At 41.9% G+C, this 17,331-nt stretch overlaps 1 protein-coding gene across 2 annotated transcripts in view; it reads left to right on the top strand.

Annotated features, from left to right (window-relative positions):
• The window catches only part of LOC139153810 (protein adenylyltransferase SelO-like), a 64,559-nt gene that overhangs the window by 6,348 nt on the left and 40,880 nt on the right, over positions 1 to 17,331 (top strand). The window contains exons 4-9 of one of the 2 annotated variants that reach the window (XM_070728224.1): positions 2,008 to 2,126; positions 7,810 to 7,938; positions 12,032 to 12,096; positions 12,990 to 13,046; positions 14,798 to 14,887; positions 16,924 to 17,022. In XM_070728224.1, coding sequence (XP_070584325.1) covers positions 2,008 to 2,126; positions 7,810 to 7,938; positions 12,032 to 12,096; positions 12,990 to 13,046; positions 14,798 to 14,887; positions 16,924 to 17,022 — 559 coding nt within the window. The remainder of the gene's footprint in view (positions 1 to 2,007; positions 2,127 to 7,809; positions 7,939 to 12,031; positions 12,097 to 12,989; positions 13,047 to 14,797; positions 14,888 to 16,923; positions 17,023 to 17,331) is intronic. The other variant, XM_070728225.1, reaches the window with a different exon arrangement.

The following is a 17,331-nucleotide window of genomic DNA, read 5'->3' on the forward strand; positions in this document are numbered from 1 at the left end:
TGTTAAAAAGTGCTATTGCTAACATGTTGTAAGCCGCCCTGAGTCTAAGGAGAAGGACGGCATAAAAATTGAATGAATGAATGAATGAATGAATAAATAAATAAATAAATAAATTGGACTTTTGGGTATATTTGTAAAGTCTTCGGAGAGGGGCAGCATACAAATCTAATTAATAATAATAATAATAATAATAATAATAATAATAATAATAATTCGCCGCTACATCACGCAGTCCTAGGTGCTTGGGAAGCGCCTGACTGGTGATGAAATACGAAATCCAGCATAGTGATCTCGTTTGCTGTGTTGTACTGACATAATAATAATAATAATAATAATAATAATAATAACAACAACAACAACAACAACAACAACAACAACAACAACAACGTTGAGATACTGTTGTGGATGTTTACCCAAAATGGCTGCTTTGGGGAAATTTGATTGTTCAAAAAATTACTGCCATTGTAGAAGCAACAAGTCACAATCACACAGAAACCAATGGGGATTACTCTTCAACCTCTCCATCTTTCTTCCTTTGTTCACCCTTTCAGAGTAGGTGAATGCTGGGTTGCTGCCACCCATTATTTTTGCTTTCTAAAATGACCTATTGGATCCATGTGGAGCATCAATACAGTCCTATAACACAGTGATGGCGAACATGTGGCATGTGTGCCTGAAGTGGCACGCGGAGCCCTGTCGCCCTGTTGGCTGGTCCTCTTCCAGATTTCTGGCGCGCATATGACAACCAGCTGGCTTTTGTAAGTGCGGCAGTGCCAAAAATCAGAAGAGCTGACCTTCCGTTTTCCAGCATTATCATGGGTGCCGAACAGCTGATCAGTGCGTGAAAATGCACAGCAGTAACCGGAAGACTTGGTGGCACGCAGAACAGGAAGTAAATTTTTTGGCACATGCCCCCCCTAGCAACTCCCCTTCCTGGTCTCAACCCAGACAAGCACACACACATACCCAAGGTGCTCGGTGCCAAAAAGGTTAATAATCTTCACTGCTATAACGAAAGATAATGCCGAGAAAAATGTTTTCTTTTGCAATGCAATAGTTTTGCATTTTAATTCTTTGTTTTACTTTAAATGATCTATTGAACATTAAAAATTAAGCCAAAAAAGATTCCCTGTGGACATTTGTGGACATTTTCCCTATCATTCAAAACATAAAAATGATTGAACTGCATAACTCCATATTCAGGGATACAAAATCACTGGAAAATAGCAAGTGTGTTATATCAAGTTATCCCATTAGTACATCACAATTACTTTTGTCCACAGAGGCTCAATCAATCAATCAATCAATCAATCAATCAATCAATCAATCAATCAGTGTATTACAGTCAGAGACCAGGAACCACAGAGGACCTTCTCATGCAAGTTTGCTAAAAACTTCTGGGACAATTTCTCACAATTCTGAGGCAGAAAATAAATAAAAATTGGAGTCTGTGAATAGATGTAATCTCTTTTATAAATGTGGGTACCCGAAGAGTTTGAATATATTTACTAAGGCACGCTGAAGTGTATGCCTTAGTAAAAGTATTGCTGGCTGTGGATTTTGTAGTTCACAATCAGAAATCTGCAAAAACGCATTAAGGGTGTTTGCTTTAAATCCTTCTCTTGGGTGGGTCTTTAAGCGTGACCTCTCAGTTGAACCTCTGATCTAGATTTCCTGGGGACTAATGCAAGAGTGCTTATAGACTCACCTAAGAGAAGGATTTAGGAGCAATGACCTTTAACGACTTTCTGCCTGCTTAGTTAAGGAGCCTATTCAGATTAACTGAAAAATGAAACCAATCCAAGGACATTCATAGGGTCCTTTTATTAACTTGCTCAGATTGAAGAAGCTGCTATTTGGATAAGCAGCAACACATTTCAAACGAAAAAAGAAAATAATGCCAGTTGCCATGACTCAATCAGAAATCTATATTTTTTTTGCTGCAAAAGCTAAACGCTGTCTCCTTTTTGGGATTCTGTGTGAAATTGTTTTACTTTTCCCCTCTAGTTACCCTTCCCATTGATCGTATTCAAGAGAATTATGTTCGTGAGGTTCAAGATTGTATTTTTTCTGTTGGATATCCTACACCGTTTAATTCCAGAGTTCTACTTGTAGCTGTTTCAGAGGTCAGGAATATTTTTTTAAAAAATAGAAAACTGCTGTCTTACTCTGCACCTGTGTGTCTATAAGAGACGTTTATGAATATCTAATCTATATCTGTGGTGACGAACCTATGGCCAGATGTGCCAGAGGTGGCATGCAGAGCGCTATCTGTGGCCATGGGTGCCGTTGCCAGCTGGTCTTTGCGAAACATTCCATTTTGGGCACTTGGTGCTGAAAATGTTCGCCATCACTGACCTGTATAAATCTGCTTGTTACATTACATTCTTCTACTTCAATCAGTCTACCATCTAACTATCAGTGGTCATTTTCCCTATCATTCAAAACACAAAAATGATTGAACTGCTTAACTCCATATTCATTGATAAGAAATCACTGGAAAATAGCAAGTGAGTTATATCAAGTTAGCCCATTAGTACATCACAATTACTTTTGTCCACAGATACTCAATCAATCAATCAATCAGTTTATTACAGTCAGAGACCAGGAACCACAGAGGGTCCTCTCATGCAAGTTTGCTAAAAACCGCTGGGACAGTTTCTCACAATTCTGAGGCAGGAAAAAAAAATGGAGTCAGTGAATAGATGTAATCTCTTTTATAAATGCTGGATTTTTAAAATATAAAATAAGAAAGTAAACTACAGTGATCTCCCGCTCGTTGCGAGGGTTCCGTTCCAGGACCCCCCGCAACGAGCGGGTTTTCGCGAAGTAGCGCTGCGGAAGTAAAAACACCATCTGCGCATGTGCAGATGGTGTTTTTACTCCCACAGCGCTAGCGAGGAGCCGAAGATTGGGGGCGGCGCGGCTGTTTGCCGCCGGCATGGGGGGCTTCCTAGCAGCCCCCCAAACCCGGGTTGGGGGTCCGGGGGGCGCTGGCTCTCGGCGCTTTCGAGCTGAGTCCGGGAGCGAATTCGCTTCCGGACTCAGCTCAAAAGCGCCGATAGCCAGCGCCAACGAACGGCTTGTCCGCGCTGGCTCTCGGCGCTTTCGAGCTGAGTCCGGGAGCGAATTCGCTTCCGGACTCAGCTCAAAAGCGCCGATAGCCAGCGCCAACGAACGGCTTGTCCGCGCTGGCTCTCGGCGCTTTCGAGCTGAGTCCAGGAGCGAATTCGCTTCCGGACTCAGCTCAAAAGCGCCGATAGCCAGCGCCAACGAACGGCTTGTCCGCGCTGGCTCTCGGCGCTTTCGAGCTGAGTCCGGGAGCGAATTCGCTTCCGGACTCAGCTCAAAAGCGCCGATAGCCAGCGCCAACGAACGGCTTGTCCGCGCTGGCTCTCGGCGCTTTCGAGCTGAGTCCGGGAGCGAATTCACTTCCGGACTCAGCTCAAAAGCGCCGATAGCCAGCGCCAACGAACGGCTTGTCCATGCTGGCTCTCGGCGCTTTCGAGCTGAGTCCGGGAGCGAATTCGCTTCAGGACTCAGCTCGAAAGCGGCGAGAATGAACGTCGTGGGCGGGCGAAGGGCGGGCGGCAGCGAGGAGTTTGCGTGGGCGGTGGGGAAACTCCTCGCTGACGCCAGCAAGAGGGGGAAGACCCAGGGAAGCCGCCCAGCAGCTGATCTCCCGGTTGCCATCTACGCATGCGTGCCCATAGTAAAAACGGGCACGCATGCTAGATTGTATTTTGACTTCCGGGTTGAAAAATAGCGAAGTACCCTGTTCGCAATGGTTGGGGACGCAATAAATGGGGGATCACTGTATTCATTTTGCACCACCAAATACAAAGAAACAAAACACTAAATCGTGTGATATGGCCTTGACAACTTTGTATTATTATCTTGCCTATTTTAAAGCTTATGCTTTAAAATACAGTGGTACCTCTACTTACGAACTTAATTCGTTCCATGACCAGATTCTTAAGTTAAAAAGTTTGTAAGAAGAAGCAATTTTTCCCATAGGAATCAGTGTAAAAGCAAATAATGCATGCGATTGGGGAAACCACAGGGATGGTGGAGGCCCTGTTTCTTCCCAGGAGATCCCTAGAGAGGCCCCATGGAGGCTTCTCCCTGCCTTTTCCAGCCTTGTTTCCTCCAAGGATATTCCTAGAGAGGCCCCATGGAGGCTTCTCCCTGCCTTTTCCAGCCCTGTTTCCTCCCAGGAGATTCCTAGAGAGGCCCCATGGAGGCTTCTCCCTGCCTTTTCCAGCCCTGTTTCCTCCAGGGATATTCCTAGAGAGGCCCCATGGAGGCTTCTCCCTGCCTTTTCAAGCCCTGTTTCCCCCCAGGAGATTCCTAGAGAGGCCCCATGGAGGCTTCTCCCTGCCTTTTCTGGTTACAGTTTTGGAGGCTCATGTGTGTAAGTGGAAAAAGGTTCTTACATTAAATGACTCTTAATATAGTAGTTTTTCAAATCTTGCAATTTTATATGGACTTCAGCTCCCCTAATTCCACATGCAGTAGTTGAAGTTCATACATCTTAAAATTGCCAACTTTGAAAAATACTGCTTTAATTAATAACACCTAAACCTAATACTAATTTTACTAGAGTAAGGAATTCAACTTTTTGAGTTCATGGAACTTATTTTAAAAATCCGAAATCAATGATCAAGAGCAAAACTTTAGTAACAGAAAATCGACTGTTCAAACGAATTTGTTTCCCTTTTAATCTCTCCTGGAACACAATTGTAAAAAAATTAATATAGTCAGGAAAACAGCCAATTTGATGCAATTGTATTTTGAGTGATATTATATTGAAAACATTGGGGTGAGGTATCATCAATATGCGGATGATACCCAGCTTTACATCTCCACCCCATGCCCAGTCAACGAAGCGGTGGAAGTGATGTGCCGGTGCCTGGAGGCTGTTGGGGCCTGGATGGGTGTCAACAGACTCAAGCTCAACCCGGATAAGACGGAGTGGCTGTGGGTTCTGCCTCCCAAGGACAATCCCATCTGTCCGTCCATCACCCTGGGGGGGGAATTATTGACCCCCTCAGAGAGGGTCCGCAACTTGGGCGTCCTCCTCGATCCACAGCTCACATTAGAACAACATCTTTCAGCTGTGGCGAGGGGGGCGTTTGCCCAGGTTCGCCTGGTGCACCAGTTGCGGCCCTATCTGGACCGGGACTCATTGCTCACAGTCACTCATGCCCTCATCACCTCGAGGTTCGACTACTGTAATGCTCTCTACATGGGGCTACCTTTGAAAAGTGTTCGGAAACTTCAGATCGTGCAAAATGCAGCTGCGAGAGCAGTCATGGGCCTACCTAGGTATGCCCATGTTTCACCATCACTCCGCAGTCTGCATTGGTTGCCGATCAATTTCCGGTCACAATTCAAAGTGTTGGTTATGACCTTTAAAGCCCTTCATGGCATCGGACCAGAATATCTCCGAGACCGCCTCCTGCCGCACGAATCCCAGCGACCGATTAGGTCCCACAGAGTGGGCCTTCTCCGGGTCCCGTCAACTAAACAATGTCGGTTGGCGGGCCCCAGGGGAAGAGCCTTCTCTGTGGCGGCCCCGGCCCTCTGGAACCAACTCCCCCCGGAGATTAGAACTGCCCCTACTCTTCCTGCCTTCCGTAAACTCCTTAAAACCCACCTTTGCCGTCAGGCATGGGGGAACTGAAACATCTCCCCCTGGGCACGTTTAATTTATGCATGGTATGTCTGTGTGTGTGACTGTTAGCATATGGGGTTTTTTAAATATTTAAATATTTTAAATTTGTCTGATTGCTTATGATTTGTTTTTACATGTTGTGAGCCGCCCCGAGTCTTCGGAGAGGGGCGGCATACAAATCTAAGTAATAAATAAATAAATAAATAAATTAGATGAAGTTCCAATTTCATAAACCATATCTAACTTTTTTTATTTTATTTTATTCATTTGTCCAATACACAATACATATGGAAAAGAATAGACATGAAGTAATATATATAAAGATAATATGTAAAAATAGAGGAGAAGATATATGAAAGGAAGAAAATATATATGATATATGAGATAAAGGAAAGACAATTGGACAGGGGACTATAGGCACACTAGTGCACTAATGTACGCCCCTTACTGGCCTCTTAGGAACCTGAAGAGGTCAATAGTGGATAGTGTAAGGGAGAAATGTTGGGGGTTAGGGGTTGACACTATTGAGTCCGGTATTGAGTTCCACGCTTCGACAACTCGATTGTTAAAGTCATATTTTTTACAGTCAAGTTTGGAGCGGTTAATATTAAGTTTGAATCTGTTGCATGCTCTTGTGTTGTTGCGGTTGAAGCTGAAGTAGTCATTGACCGGTAGGACGTTGCAGCATATGATCTTGTGGGCAATACTTAAATCATGTTTTAGGCGCCGTAGTTCTAAACTTTCTAGACCCTTTATAGTACTCGATAATTACCTAATTAAAATGAATTGTCCCATTGGACACCTGAACTTTATATTGAATTCAAGTAACTAACTGGAATTGTATAAATGCACTCCCTTTTATTATCTAAATATTAATTAAGGAACAAATAGTGCTCTTACCAGAGAAAGCTACTGGTATATATTTAACAGATTCATTCCAAATTCAAGACTGGAAAATAATAATAAAGAATCTATTGATTTAAAAAAGAAGCTTGACATTGAATCAGATATATAGCTTCTGTGTTCTGCAGCAGGTTGATTGTCTGCATATAATATAGGACTTCTTATCTACAATAAAGCGGCTTATCTACCAATGTCAAATCCCTGATCTTTGTACTTATTCCTGAATATGGGCTGCTTCTAAAAGAATAAGATATTTATAGCTGTGCCTGATCTGGAGTCTCACCAAATATAGTCTCACCCAAAGCTACTAACATTCCCTGGAAAATGGGAGTAGGAAAGCTGTAATTCTGCACCTCTTTTTGAGTGCATTACTCTTCAATTCTGGCTACTCTGAGGTTTAGCAACAACTATTTTTTTGATTTATTTATTTATTTACTTACTTACTTACTTACTTACTTACTCACGTACATACTTACTTACTTACTTACCTTACTTACTTACTTACTTACTTACTTACTTACTTACCTTACTTACTTACTTACTTACTTACTTACTTACTTACAACATGTTAGCAATAGCACTTTTTAACAGAGCTAGGCTATTGCCCCCACAATCCGGGTCCTCATTTTACCCACATCGGAAGGATGGAAGGCTGAGTCAACCTTGAGCCGGTGATGAGATTTGAACCGCTGAACTTCCGATCTACAGTCAGCTTCAGTGGCCTGCAGTACAGCACTCTACCTGCTGCGCCACCCCTATCTCACTTGAAACCAATAGATTCTAACAGTCTGGAAAATGGGATGGGTATTATGTGGTGAACAAGTAGGAGTACATCCAGTGGTGCGCTGCAACTGGTTTAACAACCAGATTGGTAATTACATGCTTCATGCGTGCACACACACTTGGCACACACATGTACTGAATGCGCTTGTGTGCAGCATTCAAAATACAGCAATTTGAACCTTAGGTACTTACCTTCTAAGGCAGTCCTGGTAAGTAGAATAGATGAGATGTGGAAATCAGCTGTGCTGCGTGGAGTGGATGGCCAGGGCCAGCTGATTGTTGGAAATACTGGTTTGCCTGAACTGGTCTGAACTGCCAACAGTCTACCACTGACACCAATAAAGTATGGATTTCTATAATGTACGTACTGTAGCTAGCTTGTGCAAAAAATTTTTTTTTTTATATCTTAATAATTTTCATGGATTGATATATTCCTTCTATTTCAGGAAGTCCTGGAACAAATTCTGGACTTGGACCTGTCTGCCTCAAGTTCAGATGATTTTCTACAGCTTGTCAGTGGTACAAAAATAATTTTGGGGTCTCTACCCCTAACCCACAGATATGGTGGCCATCAGGTTAGTTGTACTACTTGTTTTTTAGTCAGATGTTATCAGCATTAAAAAAGGCTTTACAGTGATCCCTCTATTATCGCGAGGGTTCCGTTCCAAGACCCCTCGCGATAATCGATTTTTCGCGATGTAGGGTTGCGGAAGTAAAAACATCATCTGCGCATGCGCACCCTTTTTTTCTATGGCCGCGCATGCGTAGATGGTGGAGTTTGCGTTCCCCGCCGTCCACGCAAAGGGGAAACCCGGATTCGGCTCCTCGCTGCTGCTGCGCTACCGAGCAGATCAGCTGCTGGGTCTTCCCGGCCGCCCACGCAAAGGGGAAACCCCGGCTCCTCGCTGATGCCCGCCGCTCGCCCGCCCGCCAGCAAGAGGGGGAAGACCCAGGGAAGGTTCCTTCGGCCGCCCAGCAGCTGATCTGCTCGGCGCAGCAGCAGCAAGCAGACGAAGATCGGGGTTTCCCAGCCACCCACGCAAAGGGGAAACCCCGGCTCCTCGCTGATGCCCCCGCTCGCCCGCCTGCCGCCCGCCGCCCGCCAGCAAGAGGGGGAGAGATAGAGAAAGAGAGAGAAGGAAAGAAAGAGATGAAAGAGGGAGGAAGAGAGTGTGAGAGAGGAAGAAGCAAGATAGAGAAAGAGAGAGAGAAAGAAAGATGAGAAAGGAAGGAAGAGAGTGACGTCATCGGGTGGGAAAAATCGCAATATAGCGTTTCGCGAATATCGAGATCGCGAAAATCGAGGGATCACTGTATATGCTAAAACTGGTACATTCTGTAAAATACTAGGTTTTTTTTTCTGTGTACAGTGTTCCCTCAATTTTCGCGGGGGATGCGTTCCAAGACCGCCCGCGAAAGTTGAATTTCCGCGAAGTAGAGATGTAGAAGTAAATGCACTATTTTTGACTATGAACAGTATCACCAGCCTTCCCTTAACACTTTAAACCCCTAAATTGCAATTTCTCATTCCCTTAGCAACCATTTACTCACCATGTTTATTTATTAAAGTTTATTTAAAAAAATATTTATTAAAGGTGGATGAAAGTTTGGCGATAACATATGACGTCATCAGGCAGGAAAAACCGTGATATGGGGGGGGAAACCACGAAGTATTTTTTAATTAATATTTTAGACAAACTGTAGTATAGACTTTTTGCAAAGTTCGAACCCGCAAAAATCGAGGGAACACAGTACAGTAGTCCCTCACCTATCGCTGGTGTTACGTTCCAGACCTGGCCGCGATAGGTGAAATCCGCGATGGGGAATTTATCTACTGATAGTACTTATTTAAGTATTTATATTGTAATTATTTGGTAAGTTTTCATTGTTTTAAGTGTTTATAAACCCTTCCCACACAGTATTTATTTTAGATACAGTATTTAAATACAGTATTTACAATTTTAGATATATTTTTTTTTGGAAAAACCTGCCGATCAAGTTCGGCGGGCTGTTTAAATCTGCCGATCGACTTTCTCAGAAACCCGCGATGAAGTGAAGCCGCAGTAGGTGAAGCGCGGTATAGCGAGGGACTACTGTACTCTGAATGGCAGCGATATTCAGTACACAGTCATTTACTTGTAATTGTCTTGTAAATCAGTCAAATAATCAACATGGTAATGCATGCAGGTGGGAATAATGTTGGCTTCACTGAGGGGCTACCCGCCGCCGGCGCTATTGGTACGCTCCCGGCAGCGGGTACAAACTCTCGGCGACCGGTGCAGACCCCTGGCACAAGATTCGGCTACTATGCATGTGCGCAGAAGTGAAATCTCAGTAATTTTTGCTGATTTCTTAGCTTCCATGGATGCAGAAATTTGCTTCCACACATGTGGAAAGCCTGAAAATTGTCAAAATCGCGCATGGGGGCGCATCAAGGGCACGCATCTGCACAGGCATCGCCGTTTTTACTAACTAATCGGCGATCCCAGTTGTACTGCTTGCGGTTTATTACTGGCTGGCTTGTCATGTTCCCCCCCCCCCCCAACTTTCTTTCAAGATCATTGTCCTCTATTTTATAGATTAACAACATTTTCAACTTCAGGCATTACAACAGGCATAACATACTTTCTCACATTTATATCCTTGCATCATTTCATTTCTTTCCAGTGCTGCTGAACGGAATGCAAATCATTGCTTCTTTTTATGTTGAGCCATAATGCTCTTGTTCCTCCCTAGTGACTCTTACCAGGCAGCTGACATCTGTACACTAGTTGAAAAATAGAATAGCTCTTCGTAGCTTCAAAGGCTGCCTTTATATTTTTAGTTGGTTGCAAAATGGACCGAGTCCAAACCATTTTCTTCAAAGGTGGGTTGCTAACTCTGAGTCTTCAGAGAGGGGTGATATACAAATCAAATCAAATCAAATCAAATCAATCAATCAATAAATAAACAAATGGTTTTATTAGTTAATAATAACTGTTTTATTATTAAATAATAACTTAATTATTAAATTAATTTCAATCCATTAAATTTATTAAATTTAATAACTGTTTTATTTACTGATACTACCTCCTCCCATATTTCTTAGCCAATGCAGATTATAGATACAGACCATGTTTTCCTTCATATTATGAAGTTAATTGATTTAGAACACAAGTGTGAAACAGTCATGTGCCAAGATTTTTAATTTCCAGTCAATTCTAAAGGAAAACACCCAACAGAGTTTCCATATATCATGGATATAATTTTTCCCCCAATAGCAGTCTGTTAAAATGCTAAGCAACCTATAGAGGTGCTTAAAAGTTTCTGAAACTTTTTGAACATTCAGTTATTCTGTATAAATATAAACCTGAAATGTCATCTGTTTTCCACACAAATCTTAAAACCAATTTAAGCATTTATATAAATAAAATTTATTTAACCAATTTATTTTGCTGAGTTCTTGTTCTTCTATTTTATTGATGCATAAAGATAACATAAATACCAATTTCTTCATTCACAGTCAATAACATAGAATTGCACTAGTAACTGTTGCAAGTAACAACCCCAAAGCAATCAAAACTCTGAAGCCTAGAGTTTCCTCAAAGCATAATTTTATTTGGGATGTCAAATTAGTGAAAAACTGACTGTGAAGGACCCAGTGTTTTCCAACCCAAATCAGAACACAGTGTTCTTGCCCCCAGGTCACATGTCCATCACATGGTCCAATCAGATTGCAGTCCCAGCGTTGGCTGGATTTTGTCCAAGCCCCTCCAACACCTTTTCCTTTGGTCACCCCCCCAACTTTCTCTGTCTCCCCCCTCAACTTCCTCAGCCCTACCCAGCCCTGCTGTGGCGGCTCTGAAGATGCACCCAAAATGGTTTCAGGGCTGACAGAAGCATTGTACCAAACTGTTAGAAACATAGAAACATAGAAGACTGATGGCAGAAAAAGACCTGATGGTCCATCTAGTCTGCCCTTATATTATTTCCTGTATTTTATCTTAGGATGGATCTATGTTTATCCCAGGCATGTTAAATTCAGTTACTGTAGATTTACCAACCACGTCTGCTGGAAGTTTGTTCCAAGGATCTACTACTCTTTCAGTAAAATAATATTTTCTCATGTTGCTTTTGATCTTTCCCCCAACTATCTTCAGATTGTGTCCCCTTGTTCTTGTGTTCACTTTCCTATTAAAAACACTTCCCTCCTGAACCTTATTTAACCCTTTAACATATTTAAATGTTTCGATCATGTCCCCCCTTTTCCTTCTGTCCTCCAGACTATACAGATTGAGTTCATTAAGTCTTTCCTGATACGTTTTATGCTTAAGACCTTCCACCATTCTTGTAGCCCGTCTTTAGACCCATTCAATTTTGTCAATATCTTTTTGTAGGTGAGGTCTCCAGAACTGAACACAGTACTTCAAATGTGGTCTCACCAGTGCTCTATATAAGGGGATCACAATCTCCCTCTTCCTGCTTGTTATACCTCTAGCTATGCAGCCAAGCATCCTACTTGCTTTTTCTACCGCCCGACCACACTGCTCACCCATTTTGTGCCTATTGCAATTACTAGTAAAATATACATAGAATATTGTTTATTCAAGCATGTTGAATCCCAATTACGGCTCAACTTCTGAATAGCAAATAATTGTTTCATATTTTTATCTTAACTTTTCATGTTAGTTTGGTAGCTGGGCAGGACAGCTGGGTGATGGAAGAGCCCACTTGATCGGCATTTATACAAACAGGTACTGCACATCTCGTCTTAAGAGGCCTGTCTCTATTCAGTATATGGTTGCTATTGATATCTCAGAAACTAAAATAAGAATGACCAACAATGAGACAATATTAACCAGACTTAATATGTAATAGTTTTCAAAACTCCTAAGTACAGTGATACCTTGTCTTACAAACTTAATTGGTTCCGGGACGAGGTTCTTAAGGTGAAAAGTTTGTAAGACGAAACAATTTTTTCCACAGGAATCAATGGAAAATCGATTAATGCGTGGAAGCCCAAAATTCACCCCTTTTGCCAGCCGATTTCCCAGCGAAGGGAGCATCAGCAGCATCGCAAAAACACCAAAGTCCTTGAAACCCCACCTCCAGACCTCTGTGTTTTTGCGATGCTGCAATTTCACTGAGGCTCCCCTCGCTGGGAAACCCCACCTCCGGACTTCCGTTGCCAGCGAAGTGCCCGTTTTTGTGCTGCTGGGATTCCCCTGCTGGGATTCCCCTGCAGCATCGCAAAAACAGGGAAGTCCGGAGGTATCCCAGCAGCGCAAAAACGGGCGCTTCGCTGGCAACAGAAGTCCGGAGGCGGGGCATCCCAGCGGCAGCGGTGGGTTTGTAAGGTGAAAATAGTTTGTAAGAAGAGGCAAAAAAATCTTAAACCCCGGGTTTGTATCTCGAAAAGTTTGTATGACGAGGCGTTTGTAAGACGAGGTATCACTGTATTTCACTTATTTTATTTTTATTAATCCTTGTACTACAAACTGCATACATGTTATTTCCCCTATGTTACAGGTTGGATTGAGGGTTGATTATATATACAAGATTTGTATTAATGATATTTTGGCATAAGGTGTTCTATTCTGTACTACACCAGTGGTTGACATTGGTGATGCTAATCTTCTTTCTATAGATTTGGATCCAGATGGGAACTGCAGCTCAAAGGTTCAGGAAGGACACCATACTCCAGGTGTGCTACATCTTTGGTATAATATTTTTTCCAGTTCTTGATATATTTTGGATTAATTTTAACAATGTATCATAGAATCCAAGGAATGGATTACATTATAGAATGTCTATCCAACCTTGGCCATAGAGCACTCATTACCGAAGAAGGCAAGCTGTTCTGTTTATATTTTTCATATCTCCTTATCTCAAGCTTGAATTGCCCCTGGCAAAGCTTTCACTTTTTAGTTCATGTTCTATCCTCAGGCATTACAGGGAATAAATGTACATCTTTTCCTTTTTAAGATTTTGAAATCTTCTATCATTGGTAGAATGTTTCAAGTGGAGTACCACAAGGGTCTGTCCTCGGCCCAGTGCTATTTAATATATTTATTAATGATCTAGATGAAGGAATTGAAGGAAAACATATCTAATTTGCTGATGACACAAAGCTAGGCAGTGTTGCTAATACTAAAGATAGAGATGGGATTCAAAAAGATTTAGACAAGCTTGAGCAATGGGCTGAAACTAACAGAATGGTATTTAACAGAGAGAAATGCAAGATCCTACATCTATTCCAAATCCCCCACAAATATAAATTATACACTATTTGATTGATTAATTAATTGATTAAGTGGCATCAAGTGTCTAAGAGTCATCAATGTCTCTTAGACACCACAAAAATTTTGTCTATAATGTTCTGTCTCTAATCTGGTCCTTCAGCTGCTCCAATAACACCCCCATTATCACTATAAGTAAGTCCAATCACTTTTCTCTCAGCTGTCATCTCTTTCCTACCACCTTTCCCAGAATTATATAAGTAGTCCTCTACTTACAACGGTTCATTTAGTGACTGTTTGAAGTTATAGTGCCACTGAAAAATGTGGCTTATGACAATTTTTCACATTTATGATTTTCTTAGCATCCCTATGGTGTGTGATTTACATTCAGATGGTTCAAAGATATAGAGACTCTAGAGAGGGTGCAGAAAAGAGCAATTAAAATGATAAGGGGACTAGAGACCAGGTCATATGAGGAAAGGTTGCTGGAACTGGGCATGGATAGTCTAGGAAAAAGAAGGGCTAGGGGGGATATGATAGCTGTATATAGGTACTTAAGGGGTTGCCACGGAGAGGAGGGGGACACACTGTTTTCCAGGACACCAGAGGGCCGGACGAGGAACAACAGTTGGAAACCTGGAGATAAGAAAGAATTTCCTGACAGTGAGAGCGATCAACCAGTGGAACGGGCTGCCAGTGGAGGTTGTGGACTCCCCAACTTTGGACATTTTCAAGAGGAGATTGGACTGCCATTTGGCTGGGGCGCTGTAGGATTTCCTACTCAGGCAGGGGGTTGAACTTGATGACCTGTAAGGTCCCTTTCAAATCTAATAATAAATAAATAAAATAAAATAAATAAATTGGATGATTACAGTGTCCTGAAATTATGGGATATCTTGTCCAACCTTCTGACAAGAAAAGTCAACTGGGAAGCCAGATTTAACAACCGTGTTAGTAACTTAATAGCTATAATGATTCACTTAACAAATGTGGTAAGAAAAGTTGTAAAATGGGACAAAACTCAATACATTTCTCATTTAACAAGTTTGGACTCAATTGTGATTGTACGTTGAGGACTACCTGTAGTCTTTGCACAGAGATAGGTCATCAGATATAATATGTCTGAAGTACAATAATTTGAACCTCGTCATTCATGCCTTGAACAAGAAATCTGGCTTGATTTGTTTCATGGTCTATTTGTTTGTTTTCAAACTAGCATGATCATTTCACCAAGGCAGCTGTCATCGGCGCCATCTTGGACAAGAAAAAACAACAACATGGCCCTTTCCAGCATTGAAAAAAACAGGTTTCTAGGTTTGGCATGTTATGTTTGGTTGTCATTCATTTAATGAGCACATACTTTGCATGCCAAAAGGCATAGGTCCAATCCTTGGCATCTCCAGGAATAAGTTTGAAAACTCCCATCTGAAAGAAGATGAAGCAGTATTAGATTCAGCTCAGTACAAATTCCAATGTTACGTTTATTTCCATTCTGCTTTTTTGTTGATCCATATCTTTAAGAAGAATTGTATGTCCCTCTCAGCAAAACAACCTTTGGTTCTCTACAATAAATCCATATTTAAATATATTAGTACATATTTAAGTTGTTTCAGCTGTCTGCAATATTTGGACAAGTGCAATAGCCACAGATAGTGAAATATGCCAATCAAATCAACTAGTGCAAGGATTTGCTCAGTATTTTTCTTTCCAGTATCAAAATAGTAGTACAGTGGAACCCCGACATAAGAGCTGCTCTACTTAAGAGCACCTCGAGATAAGAGCTGGGAGGGGAGAGATATTTTTGTTCTACTTACAAGCCCAAATTCGAGATACAAGCGCCAAGGAGCTGTCTCCTGAAGCCAAACGCTAACTTCCGCGTTCGGCTTCAGGAGACAGCTGCGAAGCGGCGCGCGTGTTTTAAAAGGTTGCAGCCGGCCTGGGGGGCTCGGGGGGGGTGCTTGCAGCTTTCTTTCTTGCTCTTTTTCTTTCTCTCTTTTACCTTCCCTTCCTCTATTTCTTCTTTTCTTTCTCCTTCCCACCTTCTTCCCTCCCTCCCTCCCTTCACTCATTCCTCTCTTACTCTCCCCTTTCATAAGTTTCCTTGCTTCCTTCCTCTGTTCCTGTCCTTTCCCCCTTTCTTTCTTTCTTTCTTTCTTTCTTGCTCTTTTTCTTTCTCTCTTTTACCTTCCCTTCCTCTATTTCTTCTTTTCTTTCTCCTTCCCACCTTCTTCCCTCCCTCCCTCCCTTCACTCATTCCTCTCTTACTCTCCCCTTTCATAAGTTTCCTTGCTTCCTTCCTCTGTTCCTGTCCCTTCCCTCTTTCCTTCCTTCCTTCCCACCCTCCGTCCATTCATTCACCCATTCCTCTCTTGATCGCTTAAATCCGGTCCCTGGTGCAAAAAGGGTTGGGGACCTCTGTCCTACAGGATTGGGTGGCAGAGAAGTTGAACATATGTAAATTTAAAAGTTTAAGAAAGTTTACAAGTTAAGTGAAAGAAACTTCATTATTCATTTATATGTACATGTACATTTCTTCATTAAAAATATGTCTTTCTGCATAATTTAGACTAACTTTGTGAGTTTTTTGAGGGCTGGAACCAATTAAAATTATTTACATTAATTCCTATGGGGAAAAGTCGTTCGAGATAAGAGCTGCTCGACTTAAGAGCCCAGGTCCGGAACGAATTAAACTCGTATCTCGAGGTACCACTGTAGTAGTAGGAGCAGTATTATTATTGTTGTTATTGTTATTATTATTTAATAATAATGATGATGATGATGATAATGATAATAATAATAATAATAGTAATAGTAATAATACACCAGACATAATGATTGTGGAGAAAAAGAAAGTATGGATCATTGACATTGCAATCCCCAGAGTCAGTAGAATTGAAGAGAAGCAGCTAGAGAAATTTGTGAAATGTGAAGATCTGAAAATCAAGCTGCAACGACTCTGGCATAAGCCAGTGAAAGTGGTCCTGGGGGTCCTTGGCACACTGGCGCAGTGCCAGGGGTTCTCAGTGGACATTTGAAAACCATCGGAATTGACAAAATCTCCATCTGTCAATTGCAAAAGGCGGCTTTATTGGGATCAGCAAACATAATTCACTGTTACATCACGCAGTCCTAGGTGCTTGGGAAGCGCCCGACTGGTCATGAAATACGAAATCCAGCATAGTGATCTTGTTTGTTGTGTTGTATTGTTGATAATGATAACAATGATAATAATGATGATGATGATGATGATGATGATAATAATAATAATAATAATAATAATAATAATAATAATAATAATATCATCATCATCATCATCATCTATCTTGGGGTTTTTTCCTATAGGAGAGGAGATGGCAGAGCTGTGCTTCGGTCTTCTATACGAGAATTTTTGGGAAGTGAAGCCATGCATTACCTTGGAATACCAACAAGCCGGGCAGCTAGGTATTATCCAGATTTATACTATATCTGCATTGAACAGAAGGGTGCAATCCGTTTCTTAGACCCCCTTGAAGTTCTTTGTGCTTGAATTTGCGAAGTTAATTGTTCTTATATATCTGTGATGAAACAGCTCTGTTTCATTTACCTATTGTTGTCTTCGTTAAAGTGCATTTCCTAGGGCCTTGTCTGAAAAGGATACCCCAGCTGGAGCGAGAAGGGGGCAACCGCCAGCAAATCAGATGTGTTCCCACTAAGTCACTACTCACAGTCACTCATGCCCTCATCACCTCGAGGCTCGACTACTGTAACGGT

The sequence above is a fragment of the Erythrolamprus reginae genome, chromosome Z (assembly GCF_031021105.1).
Source record: "Erythrolamprus reginae isolate rEryReg1 chromosome Z, rEryReg1.hap1, whole genome shotgun sequence".
Lineage (NCBI taxonomy): Eukaryota > Metazoa > Chordata > Lepidosauria > Squamata > Dipsadidae > Erythrolamprus > Erythrolamprus reginae.